The sequence below is a fragment of the Apus apus genome, chromosome 2, assembly GCF_020740795.1.
Source record: "Apus apus isolate bApuApu2 chromosome 2, bApuApu2.pri.cur, whole genome shotgun sequence".
Classification (NCBI taxonomy): Eukaryota; Metazoa; Chordata; class Aves; order Apodiformes; family Apodidae; genus Apus; species Apus apus.
In genome coordinates, this window is record NC_067283.1 from 78,309,349 (window position 1) to 78,324,626 (window position 15,278).

Here is a 15,278-nt window from a genome sequence, read left to right on the forward strand (position 1 = left end):
TAAAAACATATAAATTTATTGCAGTATTTTTTAATATATTTTTTAAAGTGTCTTGACTGAACAAGCACCAGAAATGATGGTCAAGAGCATCTGTAGAAAGTCAGCAGAAAGAGTGTGGGGAAACAAACTGGTTTTACTTCATCGTCTCAAATGTGCAATGTTTTCCAGAGAAGAATAGCTTTCTACTGCTTCAGTGAAGTTCTGAGCCCTGATCAGTTGCATTTCTTGATGTTTTGAAAGAGTGTATGCACTTATAATTTTTCTGACCTTCACCTGTTCAATGTCCTCAGCAACCATTCTTTTGTATGAAAGCAGACTTGCTTCTCCAGATAATGCAAGTTATGATATTGGTACCTAGGACTACTTCGTCTTTGGGGTTTAATGCATCTGTGACTGTAGCTGAACAGTAAGATATTTACAGACATTAACAGTGCTTCAGTGATCTAAGCAAATCAGAGGATTGATTGCAAGGCCTGTGCCGGACAGTAGGACCAGGTACTGAAGCACTTTGCTTGTATGCTTGTCCCCATTTACAGGAAAGGCAAGAGACTGAGAAGTAGAATCATAGAATCATTAAGGTTGGAAGGGACCTTAAAGATCATCAAGTTACAAGCCCCCCTGCCATGAGCAGGGAACCCTACCACTAGACCAGGTTGCATAAAACCTCATCCAACCTTGCCTTAAAAACCTCCAGGGATGGGGCATCAACAGCCTCCCTGGCCAACCCATTCCCGTTTCTCATCACCCTTATAGTGAAGAATTTCTTCCTAATATCTAACCTCAATCTCCCCTCTCTCAGTTTTAAACCATTACCCCTTGTCCTATCACTATCTTCTCTGATGAAAAGCCCCTCCCCAGCTTTCCTGTAGGCCCCCTTCAAGTACTGGAAGGCCGCTATGAAGTCTCCCCAGAACCTTCTCTTCTCCAGGCTGAACAGCCCCAACTCTCTCAGCCTGTCTTCATAGCAGAGGTGCTCCAGGCCTTTGATCATCTTGGTGGCCCTTCTCTGGACCCCCTCCAATGGGTCTGTATCCTTCTCGTGCTGAGGGCACCAGAACTGTACACAGTATTTCAGGTGGGGTCTGACCAGAGCAGAGTAGAGGGGCAGAATCACCTCCCTGGCCCTGCTGGCCACATTTCTTTTGATGCAGCCCAGGATGTAGTTGCTCTCTGGGCTCCAGCACACACTGGCAGCTCATGTCAAGCTTCTCATCTACTACCACCCCCAAGTCCTTCTCCTCAGGACTGCTCACAATCCATTTTCCCCCCAGCTTGTGTTTATGCCTGGGGTTTTGCCAACCCAGGTGAAGTACTTTATACAAGTACTTTCATACAAGTACTTTTTACAAGTACTTTATACTGGCATAACACCTCCTTACTGCAATTTAGTAACAACAAAATCTGAAACAAAACATTCTTCTGCCAATGGTGATGTAAAGTGGCCAGGGCTTCTTTTACTAACAGTGCAACAAGGCATTTGGATTCACACTTACTCAAATTTACGGTCTTTCTGCGTGGGTCTAGAAATTAAGTTTTAGTCATAATTATTAATTTATTGATTGTAAAGTGAGTTTTTGGTGACAGTGGTTGTGAGAATATGCTGAACACTGAAGACCACTTAATTTTATAGATTTTTCTAGATAGTGCGAAGTAGTTCCTGCACAACTTAGTGGCATTTGACATCAGAGGGGAGAAAGGAGTCATGTTGCCAGTATGCTAGGAAGTAATAGAACACTGACCTGAGCATGAATTACTTGTTCATACTCATTGAAGTCAGACTTTTAGCTACCATACAAAAAAAACCTAGAAGAAATCTGGCCTAATTCTTGATAATTTTTTGCTTAATATAACTATATAGCATTCATTTAAGGTCTAAATTTCATATCTCATAGTTTAATTTACTTTTTATTTTTTTCCCCCTCATTTTTTCCTGTTGATGATGTTTTTCTGATGGCCTGGAAAAGCTGAGTTTCTAAATGTTCTGAAATTCCATAGCCTTCCAGGAATAATGTTTTTATGGCTTCAGGAATCCATCTCCTTCCACTTTCTCTGGGAATTTCAGAGTTCAGCCTCGTCTAGTGATATCAAAGATGGATAGACCAGAGTCTGTTTTGGGTCTCTAAAATAGAAATATTTTCTTATTTCTGGGTAAACTTAGTAGTTCAAGTCTGTGAAACTCACGTCACTCCTTTTTGAAAGAAAAATGATAAAATTTGCCCTTCAAGGAGACTATGAGAACTAAACCCATATAAGTTCTGTAACTAAGACACTTTCTGATTTTCTTTACTTTGAAGTAAAGGTGATATGATATGACGGTCAAGCACTTATCTTACATTGATATCCTATGGCCATTCTGCATAAGTATCACTGCAGAATTGCCTGCAATTGCTGGTTTAAAGGCTCTTCATTTCCACTTTGAAACTACTTTCCTGGCTATAGAGAGTACTGGGGAATGAGGAGTCTTGTTTTCTGTTTAAATATAGTCTTCTCAAATAAGACCCAAACAAAAAGACCAACTGAATTTCAGGCTTGTTTTAGAGTAATATTTCAATGAGCTGCAGTCATTCAGCCCTGTGACCTGCAAACAAGTGTATTTATACAATTTTACTTTTAGAAGAGTTTGGTTAGCATGTTTTGCAACAGAAAGACTGCCCAGCCCTTTAAAACCTGTGAAGCAAATATGCTGTGTAAGTAATACTTTCTTGAAAAAAAAACAGTTTTCATGCCTATCATAGCATTTGCCCAAGTAAAAGATGTCTGAAATGAAAGCTTACTGTTGTGGAGAGAGTTCAGATGAAAACTTCAGCAGAGTGGAAGCATTTTTCTTCTGTATTAATTTAGATACATAATACACTTAAACTGCAAGTTTGGATTATATTTTTCTTGAAAATATGTGTGTTCTTTGAAAACAAAGTAACAGTTTTATACATAAACATGTATTGTTTTGGTTTAAGATTCCATTTTCTATTCTTGTCATTCACTGGAGTCCTCATTTTGGACATAGAGAAAATAGAAGCTGAAGTTCACCACTTGTGTCAGCTTTGGTACACCTGTTGCTATTTCAGATATTGCTTATTCACTGCATATCTCTGGCATTGCCTGGTCTCCCCAAAAGCAGCAGCAAAAGAATGGACTTCAGATAAGCAAATCTTGCAAGAAGATATATTTTTATGCTCTAGTGTTATACTGTAAAGTTAGTACCATTTCAGTTGTGCTTCTCCTGGATGATTGCAACCATTTATTCTTTTTCTATCTCAGAAAAAACATGCAACAAATGGGAAGTAGTGAGTTGACCCTTGCTGGGCACCAGATGCCCATCAGAGCCTCTCTATAACTCCCGTTCTCAACTGGACAGGGGAGAGAAAATATAGGGAAAAGCTTGTGGGTTGAGATAAGGTAAGGGAGATCACTCAGCTGGCAAAAGCAGTTTTCACTTGATTTGGGGAAATTAATTTAATTTATTTACCAATCAAATTGGAGTAGGTAATGAGAAACAAACAAACCTTAAAACATCTTCCCCTCACCCCTCCCTTCTTCCTAGGCTCAATTTCACTCCTGATTTCTCTGCCTCCTCTCCTAGAGGCACAGGGCAATGGGGAATGGGGCTTGCTGTCAGTTCGTCACATGTTGTCTCTGCCTCTCCTTCCTGCTGAGGGGAAGGACACCTCATACTCTTTCCCTGCTCCAGCATGGGGTCCCTCCCATGGGAGAAAGTTCTTCATTAATTTCTCCAATGTGAGTCCTTTCCATGGAATATAGTTCTTCTCAAACTGCTCCAGTGTGAATCCCTTTATTAGGGTGCTGTCCTTCCTGAAGAGACTGCTCCACTATGGGTCCCCTTTGGGGTCACAAATCCTGCTAGCAAGCATGCTCCAGTGTGGACTCCTCTATCTCCACATGTCCTGCCAGGAGTCTGCTTCTGCGTGGCCTCTCCATGGGGTGACAGCCTCCTTCAGGCATCCAACTGCTCCAGCATGGAGTCCTCCACAGGCTGCAAGTGGGTATCTGCTACCTTGTTAACCATGGGCTCAGGGGGACAGCGTGCCTCACCATGGTCTTCACCACAGGCTACAGGGAGTATCTCTGCTCTGGTGTCTGGAGTAGCTCTGCCCCTCAATGCCCACTGACCTTGCTATCTGCAGAGTTGTTGCTCTCACATATTCATACTCCTCTCATCAGCTGCAGTTGCACAGGTTGTTTTTTTGTTTTTTTTTTTCCTTCTTAAATACGGTATCACAGAGGCACTACCACCATTGCTGATCGGCTCAACCTTGGCCTGCAACAGGTCCATCTTGGAGTGAGTGGCATTGGCTAAATTGGACATGGGGGAAGCTTCTAGCAGCTTTTCATAGAAGCCACTTATAGCCCCCTTTAGTCCCTGCTATTAAAATCTTGCCACACAAAACCAGTATTTGGAGGGCAATTGCAATTCTGTATTTCTTTCCCATTTGACAAGGGTGTGGAATAGTTTTGTTTCAATTTGCGGACAAATAGTATCCAATTTATGGATACAACAATTACCTCCTTGGCTAATGATTCCCTCTGAAAATTCCATCAAAACTTGTGACAGTGCCTAGAGCGGTATGTTTTGTTATAACATATCTTATAGCTCAGACCAAAGGAAGCAAGTCTGCAGCAAATCTGAGGATGCTTTTACTGCATAGGCACAAGGAACATTTCAGTAGTATTGGATAGACTCTGATTTTGCAGTGTGCATCATTCCAAATCATTTTATAAGCAGCTTTTAATACTAAGTTTTTGTATAATTTATGTTAAATTATACGTTGTTTCTACATAAACATTAAAGGAAGTCACCATGATTGCTGTTCTTATTAGAGAGAAGATTGAAATATTCTGTACTAAGTGTTTTAGTATTGTACCATTAATTCTTTATATATATCTATATTTTTATGTTTTTAGTGAAGCATTAAATAGTTCTGCGTAACAAAAGTAAAGTAACACGTATACTTTCTTTTTTAATATATTCTTGTATGCTCTGTTAAAGCTCATAGTTCATGTTGTTTGGGAATTATTTTGTCACTTCTCTAGGCTGGGCACAAATTGGTAGACTTTACAGCGGTAGTGTTGTGCTGGGGGCCTCTTGTGTTCTGTTCAAATTTACTGGCAATGACAACAGAATTGAGAAAGGGGAGATTCTCCTGCTCTCCTTGAAAGAACATACTTCCCCCCAAGTAGAAGAGAATACTTTATTCAAAATATATAATGATGGTGTCACTAACAGAACTCAGGTTTTGCTTTTGGAATTCTGTGCATATTATTTTTAATTTTTATTATTTGTTAACTATACATTTAAAATTAATTCTACTCAGCTATTTAAAAATAATATAAATTTACATGTACATAACCACTTCTACTCTGATTAAATTAAGTAGGTTAGTGTAGCGGTTCTTGATTTTTTAAATCAGCTTCAGATTTGAATTTAGCACACCTATGGGAATCTGTTAATAAAATTTTGTTTTCAACAGAACAGCTCTTATATCCAGATTCAAGAATTTGTAGATAGTCCAATTAAATATTGTAAAAGTCATTACTAGTACACTTAAAATGCCACTCACACAACACACCGAGAATCTGAATTGTTAAATTAAAGCAAATGAGGGGAAGTAGTTGCACAATTCAATCACTAATAGACAACAGTTATATTTTGCAATTGCCCCTCTTATCAAAGCTTCTTTCTTGTTCTTCTTAAGCTGGTTTCCTGATTTCAGTTTGGCTTTTGTAGGCAAACGAAGGAATGAGTGGTGATCACTTTGAGTTGTTAGCATTCCATGTTCACCACAGGAGCAGAGTCTTGGCTTCATCCTCAACTTTTTAGTTGGTTTTATAGAATTTGTTGACATGCCTCTTTCCTGTTCTTACCTGTTTCTATACTGTGCCATAGTTTCTGCCTATTTCTGGCCATTTTCTTGACTTTCAACATGTACCGCTTGGCTGAGTATTAGCTAAAATATTTAAGAAAAAGATGTAAGCAGTAGCCACCCAGTTTGGTTTTGCATTTAGGTTTTGTCCATCCGGTAGCTTTGTAGTTAGTAGCAGTAACAATACTGTATTAACTGGGCAATAAGCCTACAATCTGTGCATTCATTTGTCAGCAGATATTATGTTGCTGCAAAAAATTATAAGTATTTTAAAAGTAATAATATAAAAAATAATATACTAATATGAAGAAAACTCATTAACTGAATAGTTTGGTATACCTCTTCTAATGATGCCTTTGGAAAATTAGGCCCTTCTGCAGTATGTGCAGGAATACTAAAAGAAAGTTAAACTTTTAAATGGACTGATGGAAGAAAAATACTTAAGTCTTAGCAAAACAAGGACACCTTTCTTGTTATTTTGCTAAATCAGTCATATGCTGCTGATATAGTCTAGTTAAAGGTGTAAGAACTGTCATAAATTGTCTTGAATACAACCTGTTATTAAATGTGTCAAGAAATGGATCCCACTGGGTTGATGAAGGTGACATTCTAAATGTGCTCTTCAGCTATTATTTTCTGTTTCTTCTTTCCCTAAAAATTCAGAGAAATAAAGAGAGGAATAATGCCAAACAGGGGATGATAATTAAATGCTTTCTGGTGGCTTCTGGTTGTGGACAGATTCAGAATATTTAATATGTATGTTCTTGTTAGTAGCATAACTAACCCAGCAGTGATAAGTAACTTTTTCAAAAGCCAGCCCACGGCTTGGGATAGAAACTGCATTTTTGCAAACAATTTAGAAGCCTGCACTGACTTGAAGTTGGGGGATTGCAGATGATGCTGTCAGGGAGCAGCAGAGTGGGACAGCTCCCTGAAGCTGGAGCATGGGGGATTCTCCATGTGGGTCATGGCAAGGCCAGCCAGGAGCAGAGCAGACAGTGTTGGACCACTGGGGCAGGCCCAGCTCTGGACAATGGGTGCTTCCCGTGGAATGGGAGCAGGCTGAGGCCAGGCCAGGCTGGGATGTGGCCCAACAGATGAGCCCAGCGTGGTAGGACCCGTGGCTAGGTGGGCCAGAGCTGTGGGGAGCTGGAGACGGACCCTGCTGCAGTGTTCCTGGAGCAGGGACTGGTGGTCCTGGGGGCTGACACAGGGTACTGATTGTGGGCAGGATTGGGGGTGCCCTAGGGGACTAGGGAGGGCTAAGCGGGGAGTGCAAGTTGAATTAGTCTCTAGTGATTAACTAGGCAAACCATTGGTTTGCAAAGTCATTTAGAAAATAGGGCTTGGGGTCTAAGGTGAGATTGCTTAGGGAAGCAAGTTGAAAAAATTTAAGGAAAAAAACCCACAAAACTTCTTTAAGTAGCAGTTAAAAAGTTAGTATCACAGATCAATATATAACCATCAGATGAGGTGGACTGACATAGGAACTAAGACCTACTGAAAGGTTATGCTTTCATAGTCATAGTTAAACCCTCTGATACAGAAATCAGAGAGCTGTATTACGTTTGGCATATTTCCCTTGTATTTCTTTTCTATGCCTGTTACTCATTTCAACATTATGAGTAATCGTGTTTCAGTTTGTGATGCATTTGTATTTCTTTTTAAATTAAGAGACTCCCGCAACGTTCAAACTGTCTCTGACTGGCACAGCAGGGGAAAAAAAAACACCACATTCTGTGTTTATATAAGCTATTTATTGACACTACTGCAGCATGTGCGTGTCTCATCCTCTGTGTGTACGTGTTGTTGCAGTAGTAATTGGTAGAGGTGATGGTATCTCATTGAAATGAAATGTCCACACCCTTTCTAAGGGTCTTAATGAAGCTGACTTCACCAGGCCACACAAGTTAGGTTTGAACTGATGACTACAACACGGATTGGCTTGATTCTGCATTGCTTAGCAGCATCAATCCCCCCCCCCCCTCACACCCTTACCCCCCGCCCTGTCAAATGAATCTGAAAGTGAAATGATTGCAGTAGTCCCAAATAGAGAGAGTCCACTGTTGTCCAGCTAGATTTTGCTCCTTTGCTGTCTTTCGTAAATAGTTAGCCATAGCTGCAGAAGTACTGTCTCCCAAACCGTGCGTTTTTAAACTAAGAGGTGAATTGTTTTTATTCTGATTAGAAATGCTTTCGTGGAAGAAACCTGTGCTCTGGTTTGGTTCTGGCATGGTTTTGGTAGCAGGGGGGGCTCCTCAGGGGTGGCTCCTGTAAGAAGTTACTCAATGCTCCCCCAGCTCTAATGGCCAAGGAGCCATTAGAGAGACAATAAATGTGCTTCTACAATTAACATATGAAAGAACTGATGCAAGACCTGGGAGCAGAAAGGACAGAGAAGAGCTGAGCTGGAGAGGTAAGAGAAGTGTGGAAGTAGAGATCCCGAAGCTGGTGTGGAAGAAGGGGGAAGGAGATGCTAGAGCAGAAGATGGCGAGGTGGCAGGATGGCAGGCTGTCCCCTGCACTCATGGAGGAGTACGGGGAAGCAGCATCCTCTAAAGGTACCTGGCAGAGCACATATGGACCTTCACCCCGTGGACTTGGATCTGCAGCTGTGGAGGACCCCACGCCAGGGGAGGTGGCTGTTCCCGAAGGGGCCCGTGACTCTGTGGGAAGCCCAGGCTGGAGCAGCTCCAGACCTCGTGGGAAGGACTCATGAAGGAGAGGTTTGTGAAGGACTCTCTCCCATGGGAGGGACCCCGTGGGGAAGCAGGGAAGGACTGTAAGGAATCCTTCTTCCTCAGGAGGAAGGAGCAGCAGGAACCACCAGCCTGTGAACTGACTCTAAACCCCATCCCCTGGCCCCTGTGCTGCTGGGGGGAAGGAGGGAGAGAACCCGGGAACAAAGCGATTTGGGCCCGGGAAGAAAGGAGGAGTGGGGTAATGTATGGTCTCTAGGTATTTTCTTTTTGCTTTGTTCTGTTTGCATCTGGTTAGTGATAAATTAAACTGGTATTTTTCTTCCCCAAGTTGAGTCTGTTTTGCCCATGACCATAAATGGTGAATGAAACCCTCCTTGTCCTTTGTCTCGACTCAAGAGCTTCTAGTTGGCCTTTGTCCTCCCCATCCCACAGGGTGTGTGTGGTTGTGGTTGTGGTTGTGGTTGGGGGGGGAGGACCAGCAGGCGGGGAGTGAGTGGCCACGTGGCTGGTTCCTTGTTATTGGTTAGGCCCAAACCCCAACTATCTGTTGTGTAGGTGATTTCATAGTAAGCAGGGAAAAGAAGGAAGTGAGGCATGCTCAGTGGCGTGAATTCATGTGGTAGGCATAGTCTTAAAGCAGGGACTCCCTGGGTCTCTCCTCAGCACAACACATATGACAAGTAAGCGTTTAAGAGAAGCCTAGATATTTTTCTGCTTGGGCCAATTTATACTGAGAGAGAAGTATTAAAGAAGATAATAAGTTATTTCATATTTACTTTGCAGAAAAAAACCTGAAATATGAAGAAACTGAAAAAGGAAGGATCCTTTTGTTATGTAGTAGAAGCACTATGTGAATTTAAAACGTAGCATTAGAAATTAAAAGGCATAAATGTGTTATATTTCAAACAATATAAGAAATATCAGGAAGTAGGGAAGCAGGAACTTCTCTTAGCTTTCTTTTGTTTTCAGTTGCTTCCTTACAAGTGCAGGGTAAAAGGCCCAGATGCAAACTGAAGGCTTTCAATATTTATTAATACCCAGATAAATTTCTTGTAATGACATTCTATGCTGCATTTTTCAACTGGAATTTGTGGAGTAACATGATGCTTAGCATGAATAACATATAATTGGTTTGCTGTGCAATCAACTAAGAATATTTTGTGTTACCTAACTTTTAATATTTGTTAGACATACAAGCCTTCTGATTCAAAAAGTAACTGGATTTTCTTCACTGATTACAAATATTTTTTCTGCACACCATAAAATATCTAATGTTCTTAATTTTCCAAATGTTCCATGCATTTCATGCTATCACAATCTATTTCTGAATGTCTTTCTGCAGTATGATATTGCAACATCATATCTACGTTGATATTTGGATTTTTAGAAGAAAGCTTACTTAAGTTCTACAGCTGTTCCTTTTTCTGTTGATCTCTTACCTTTCTATGTAACTAATTTCTTAATTGGAACATTATTTCATAATTCCAGTTATGAATACAGTGATTTCTGCTGGCGTCTCTACACAGTATATCTGAATATGCTTTTACATATACCCATGCAGAGTTAAAAGTTGAGATTAAGGATGAAGATTATTCTGTTAGTTTTTGTTTTGGTTTGTTGGTTTTTTTTTCAGCTTTGGGTAGTTTTGTGTTCCTTATAGGTTTGTAAACTCAGCAAAGTTGTCATTATCCTGGGCATACAAATTTTCTTCTAGGTTTCTTGTCGGGTTTTTTTGCCATAAATCAGGGACAGTTTTTCTGAGGCACACGTTAACATTTGCAAACACTAACACTTAGGAATCATTTTATCAAGAAAGGAACCTGCAGCAAGAGAAAAACAATTCTCATTATTTCTGAAAATTTTTAATACCAGCAAACCAGGGTTAGAATATTGGAATAACTGCTATTCATATTTTTAAGAATAAATCACTTTAAAGAACATTTTTACTTTATAGGAAGTTTGGATTTCTAGCATTTAAATTAAGTGAATTATTCCTTTTTAATAGAATACAGTATTCGTCTGACTATAAGAAGAGATGTAACCAGAATTTTACTCATCACTACTCTAAAGGAAAGGTGTAAGACTTTCTTGCTGTCCTATAAAGGCAAAGCCAAACCAATAGACCCTTTTTATTCCTCACCCAGAGAGTGGTAGAGCACTGGAATAGGCTCCCCAGGAAAGCAGTAATGGCACCGAGCCTGGCAATATTCAAGAAATACTTGGACAACACCCTCAGGGACATAGTGTGAACTTTGGGGTTTTCTTGTTCTGGCACACTAGTTGGACTTGGTGATCCAGGCTGTCCAAGGAGGTGGTTGAGCCACCATCCCTGGAGACATATAAATAGACAGATGTGGTACCAGGGGATGGGCTTTAGTGGTGGATGCAGCAGAGTTAGGGTAGTGATTGAACTCGGTGATCTTGAAGGTCTTTTCCAACCAGAATGATACTGTGAAAATAAGTCCACAATGGTGATCCAGTTTTGTTTTGGTTATTCAGTCAGACCTCGTTGTGACTCACATATATATATGGTGCACTGACTGAAGTATGACTGAAGTTTATATGAGCTGACAGTCTTAATTTTATTATACTTTCATCTACCAAACCCTCCTATAGGACAAGATACATTAGGTGCAACACCGAAATTTCATAGATTTAATACACAAGATTAAAAATATGCTTACTCCTTGAACAAATAGAAAGCTAGATAATTTTAAAGGCAAGACAAAGGCCTGGCTAAAAAAAAAAAATAATAATAAATATACAAGGAGAAAGTGAGAAAACAGCAGCACATCTCTATCTTATGATTTAAGTCAGAAAGAAGATTATTTGAACTTCCAAAAGTCTTTCTCTCTATCCAACCCTAAATGATTTCTGAACTGAGAGTTGAAAGTAGTCTGGAAGCTGATACCATGTGTTCCATTAATTAAAAATGATATCTGGCATTTTTATTCTACTTTGCTCAGATTCTATATAGAAACTTAGTAACACCACATTGCAGGTACTGAGAGATAGTGAGGGAAGTGGGATAAGAATGAGTGAGTTTTAAAATTAGAAAGTTTAAGGGACACTTAACATCACAGTATAACTTCACGATACCTGAAGCTGTTCATTTCTGCATTATCAGTTTGTTCTTATTGTGCACCTCAATAAATACATTCTGTTCTCAGAGTCATTTTAGAAAACAAACAAACCACAAAGCCTCTCAATCTGTCAAAAAAATCTTGTCTCCTTAGTGAACATGTTAATTTTTAATATAAACAGGCAATTCTTTAAAGTCAACTTAGAAGCACTGAGACTGAATGGATAGCTGTTGCATGATAACTCTTAATACACCTAGGGTACATAGTGACTTCCCCCCCAGTAAATTATAAGCTTTATTCTACTGAAAGAGGGGTATAATACACATGATGTATATTTCATAGCATGAAGGTTGTGTTAGGAACAATGAAAATGATGGAAGTATTTATCAAAGTTCATTTCTTCATTGTAAAGAGTTTCAATACAAGTAAATCAGGTGACTTCCTAATTAAAAACTAGCAAACAAAACCCAGCCAAAATATCTGTGTTCTTGGAGAATAGAATAATCCTGCACAGACATCTGTCATTGTCATACTATGCAGTTTTCTTTTGCAGTATATGATGCTGTTCTTGGGGTCACAGAAGATAATAGAGGTAGTGGAATCGAACTATAGTCATTGAAGCAAACTTAATCTTCAGTGTGACTGCTTCAGCTTAGTGTTTAAGGCAGAGTTTCTAGCAGTAAGTGTTGTAAGATAACTACTAGAAGGACTAAAACCAACCAAAATAAATAAAAAAACCCACCTGGTTACTAGAATATTATTGACTTGGAAGTTTGCTAAAATGGACATAGAACCAAAGAAATCCTTGCTTAGAAAATTAGCTATGCTGGAGTGGAAATTATTCTTAATAAAATAATTTATTTGCCAGAAATAGCATATGAGGAATTATGACAGGAGGTGGGCAGGTTAAAAACTAAGTAGAATTGTTCTAAAATAATAGTATATTTTTTATATCTTATGTGGTATAACATTTTATGAAATTTAATATGTCGTTTTATATTATGTGTATATATTCTGCAGCTGCACTCCAATTCCGACAAAGGTGATGGATCAGTCAAATATATTCTTACTGGAGAAGGGGCAGGTACTATATTTATTATTGATGACACGACTGGAGACATCCATTCAACCAAAAGCCTAGATCGAGAGCAGAAGACACACTATGTGCTTCATGCCCAAGCTATTGATAGACGGACAAACAAGCCACTCGAACCTGAATCTGAATTTATTATCAAAGTACAGGATATCAACGACAATGCACCAAAATTTACAGATGGACCATACATTGTTACTGTGCCAGAGATGTCTGAAATGGGTAAGGAAAACAAATTGTTCTATTCAACGATCTTTTAGCAAATGAAATGCCACATACTGTTTGACAAAGTTATGACACATTATTGTATCGTTGATTGTATGTAAAAGATTATAAGGTTGAGAAGAGATGAAAAGACATCAAATGCAACCTTGTATGTTACTTAGAACATTCATATTAAGAAAACAGTGCATGCATGCACTAACAGTAGAGGAAGTCGCTCTTATTCTTGAATGCTTTAAGAGGCATTCCTGGGCAAATGGTACTGTACACTCTAGAAACAAAAGGTATTCTTATATCTTCATTCAACTACACGCTTCATGACATTTTTTATATGTCTGTGAGTATGCATATGCATATCTATGAGTAGTCTACACCATTCACAGAATTAAAAAAATACAAAGGGGAATGGTAGTTGTCTAGATTATTTTAGACCATGATTTAATATGTTTATTTATTTTTATTAAGTTTCTTATAAAGCAAACTGAAGTGCAAAAAAGTACTGATCTTTGTTTTTTCCTCTTAGAAATGCAGTTCAGATATTCTTTGAGGTGCTACATTATGCAATCCGTTTTCCTTATGTATTGCTTCTGTGGAAATTAGTTTGTAACTTCCCTCTAATATCACAACATCAAAGCTATATAACTAGTCTAGGAGAGACAGATGGAAGTACTACTTTCGTGCTAGATTTATTTTCTTAAGAAAGTTCAGTTGTCATGACTGATATTTGTGAAATATATACGCTGTCTTTTATTACTGAACGGACAGTACAGATTGTTACCTCATGAATGTACACTTTTCCCTTTCCACCCAAATCCCTGTACACCCCATTTAAAAAATGACCTTCAAGTTCAAGCTGTCTAACTTTCCCAAGAAAAAGGAGATAATTTGTTCCCCAGTCCCTGCTATTTGTCTAATAAGCAGGTGAAAGACTTCTGCAGAGTCTAATTTTAAAAATAAAAAGGGAAAAAATATTAACATTCATGTAGTTACTCAGCTTTCATAACTATATTGGTCATACATATAAAATTAATTTCTATTGTTATTTAATCTAAATGATTTGTCATAATTTGATCACTTTGAATGGTAATGATAGCTAATATGAATAGACCAGAAAATAATAGAAGCGTTTTGTTCCATGCTTGAAAGTTAGCTATTATATTTTCTATTATAATTATTTCCCGTGGGAGAGTGCCTTTTACAACTTTCCTACTGTAGGTAGATTAAACTAATTTTAAACTGAGAATCTGCATTCAATTCATATTCTATGGTACCACCTGACATTATTATGCTGAGTTCAGACATAGGTGGTTGTGCAGTGAGGGAAGTTTAGTGTGTATGTGGAAATCTGCATACCATTTGATTTGCATACAGGTTCACAGTATGCAAAGAGATAGTTTGTGTGGAAAGACTAACCAGGGCAAAACCATAGCTTCCATTACAGATACACATAGTAAAAACAGTGCATTCCAAGCACATCTACGGTTCTTTTCTTGCATATACAAATAAAGTGTGGCATGTGAAATATTCGCAAACATGTAGTAATCATACCAGTGCTGGAAAGACCAGAATGTATTGAATCTTATTCCTGAGCCATGTTGTTCAGAGCTGTAACAGCTTGAAAGCAGAGACTGGTTTTTACACCACTGGCTTCTTCATCAACCTAAATGTAATTAATCTTCTATGAAGTAGAGAATAAGTATTCTTTCCTATCTATCATGCAAAATCAGATATTGTACTAAATGGACTCTCGAGTTTACCAAATATAATCAGAATCATAAAATCATAGAATCATAGAATCACAGGGGTTGGAAGGGACCTTGAAAGATCATCTAGTCCAACCCCCCTGCCAGAGCAGGGTCATCTAGAGTACATCACACAGGAATGCGTCCAGGCGGTTTAATGTTTTTAAAGGTGTCATGGTTTGACTCAGGATTGGCAATGGAACAAGCAACAATAATGCTCTCAATCCCCTCCCTCTCCCTCCCAGGTAGGGAAGGAGAGAGATAGCAAGGCAGAGAGACTTTCTGGATTGAAAACTAAACTAGACAGTTTAATTAAATACTAATGATAAAATATGTGCAATTATATACAAGTATGTTCAGGAAAGAAAATCCTATTGTCTCTCCCCACCCCCAGCAACTCCCCACAGCATCTCCTGAGCTGTGAGCAGTTCCAAAATGTCCCAGAGCACTGCTGGAGAGAGTGGCAGAGCAGACAGGAGCTGAGGGGAGAGTTACAAGGGTCAGGAATGCACAAGCCTGGGGATCAACAGAGATGGATAGATGGAGTTCTCCCCATG

At 39.1% G+C, this 15,278-nt stretch overlaps 1 protein-coding gene across 4 annotated transcripts in view; it reads left to right on the forward strand.

The window, feature by feature from the left end:
• Positions 1–15,278, forward strand: part of LOC127380455 (cadherin-18) — a 265,704-nt gene that overhangs the window by 116,239 nt on the left and 134,187 nt on the right. For all 4 annotated transcript variants that reach the window (XM_051609377.1, XM_051609379.1, XM_051609380.1 and 1 more), the window contains exon 5: positions 12,685–12,979. In XM_051609377.1, coding sequence (XP_051465337.1) covers positions 12,685–12,979 — 295 coding nt within the window. The remainder of the gene's footprint in view (positions 1–12,684; positions 12,980–15,278) is intronic.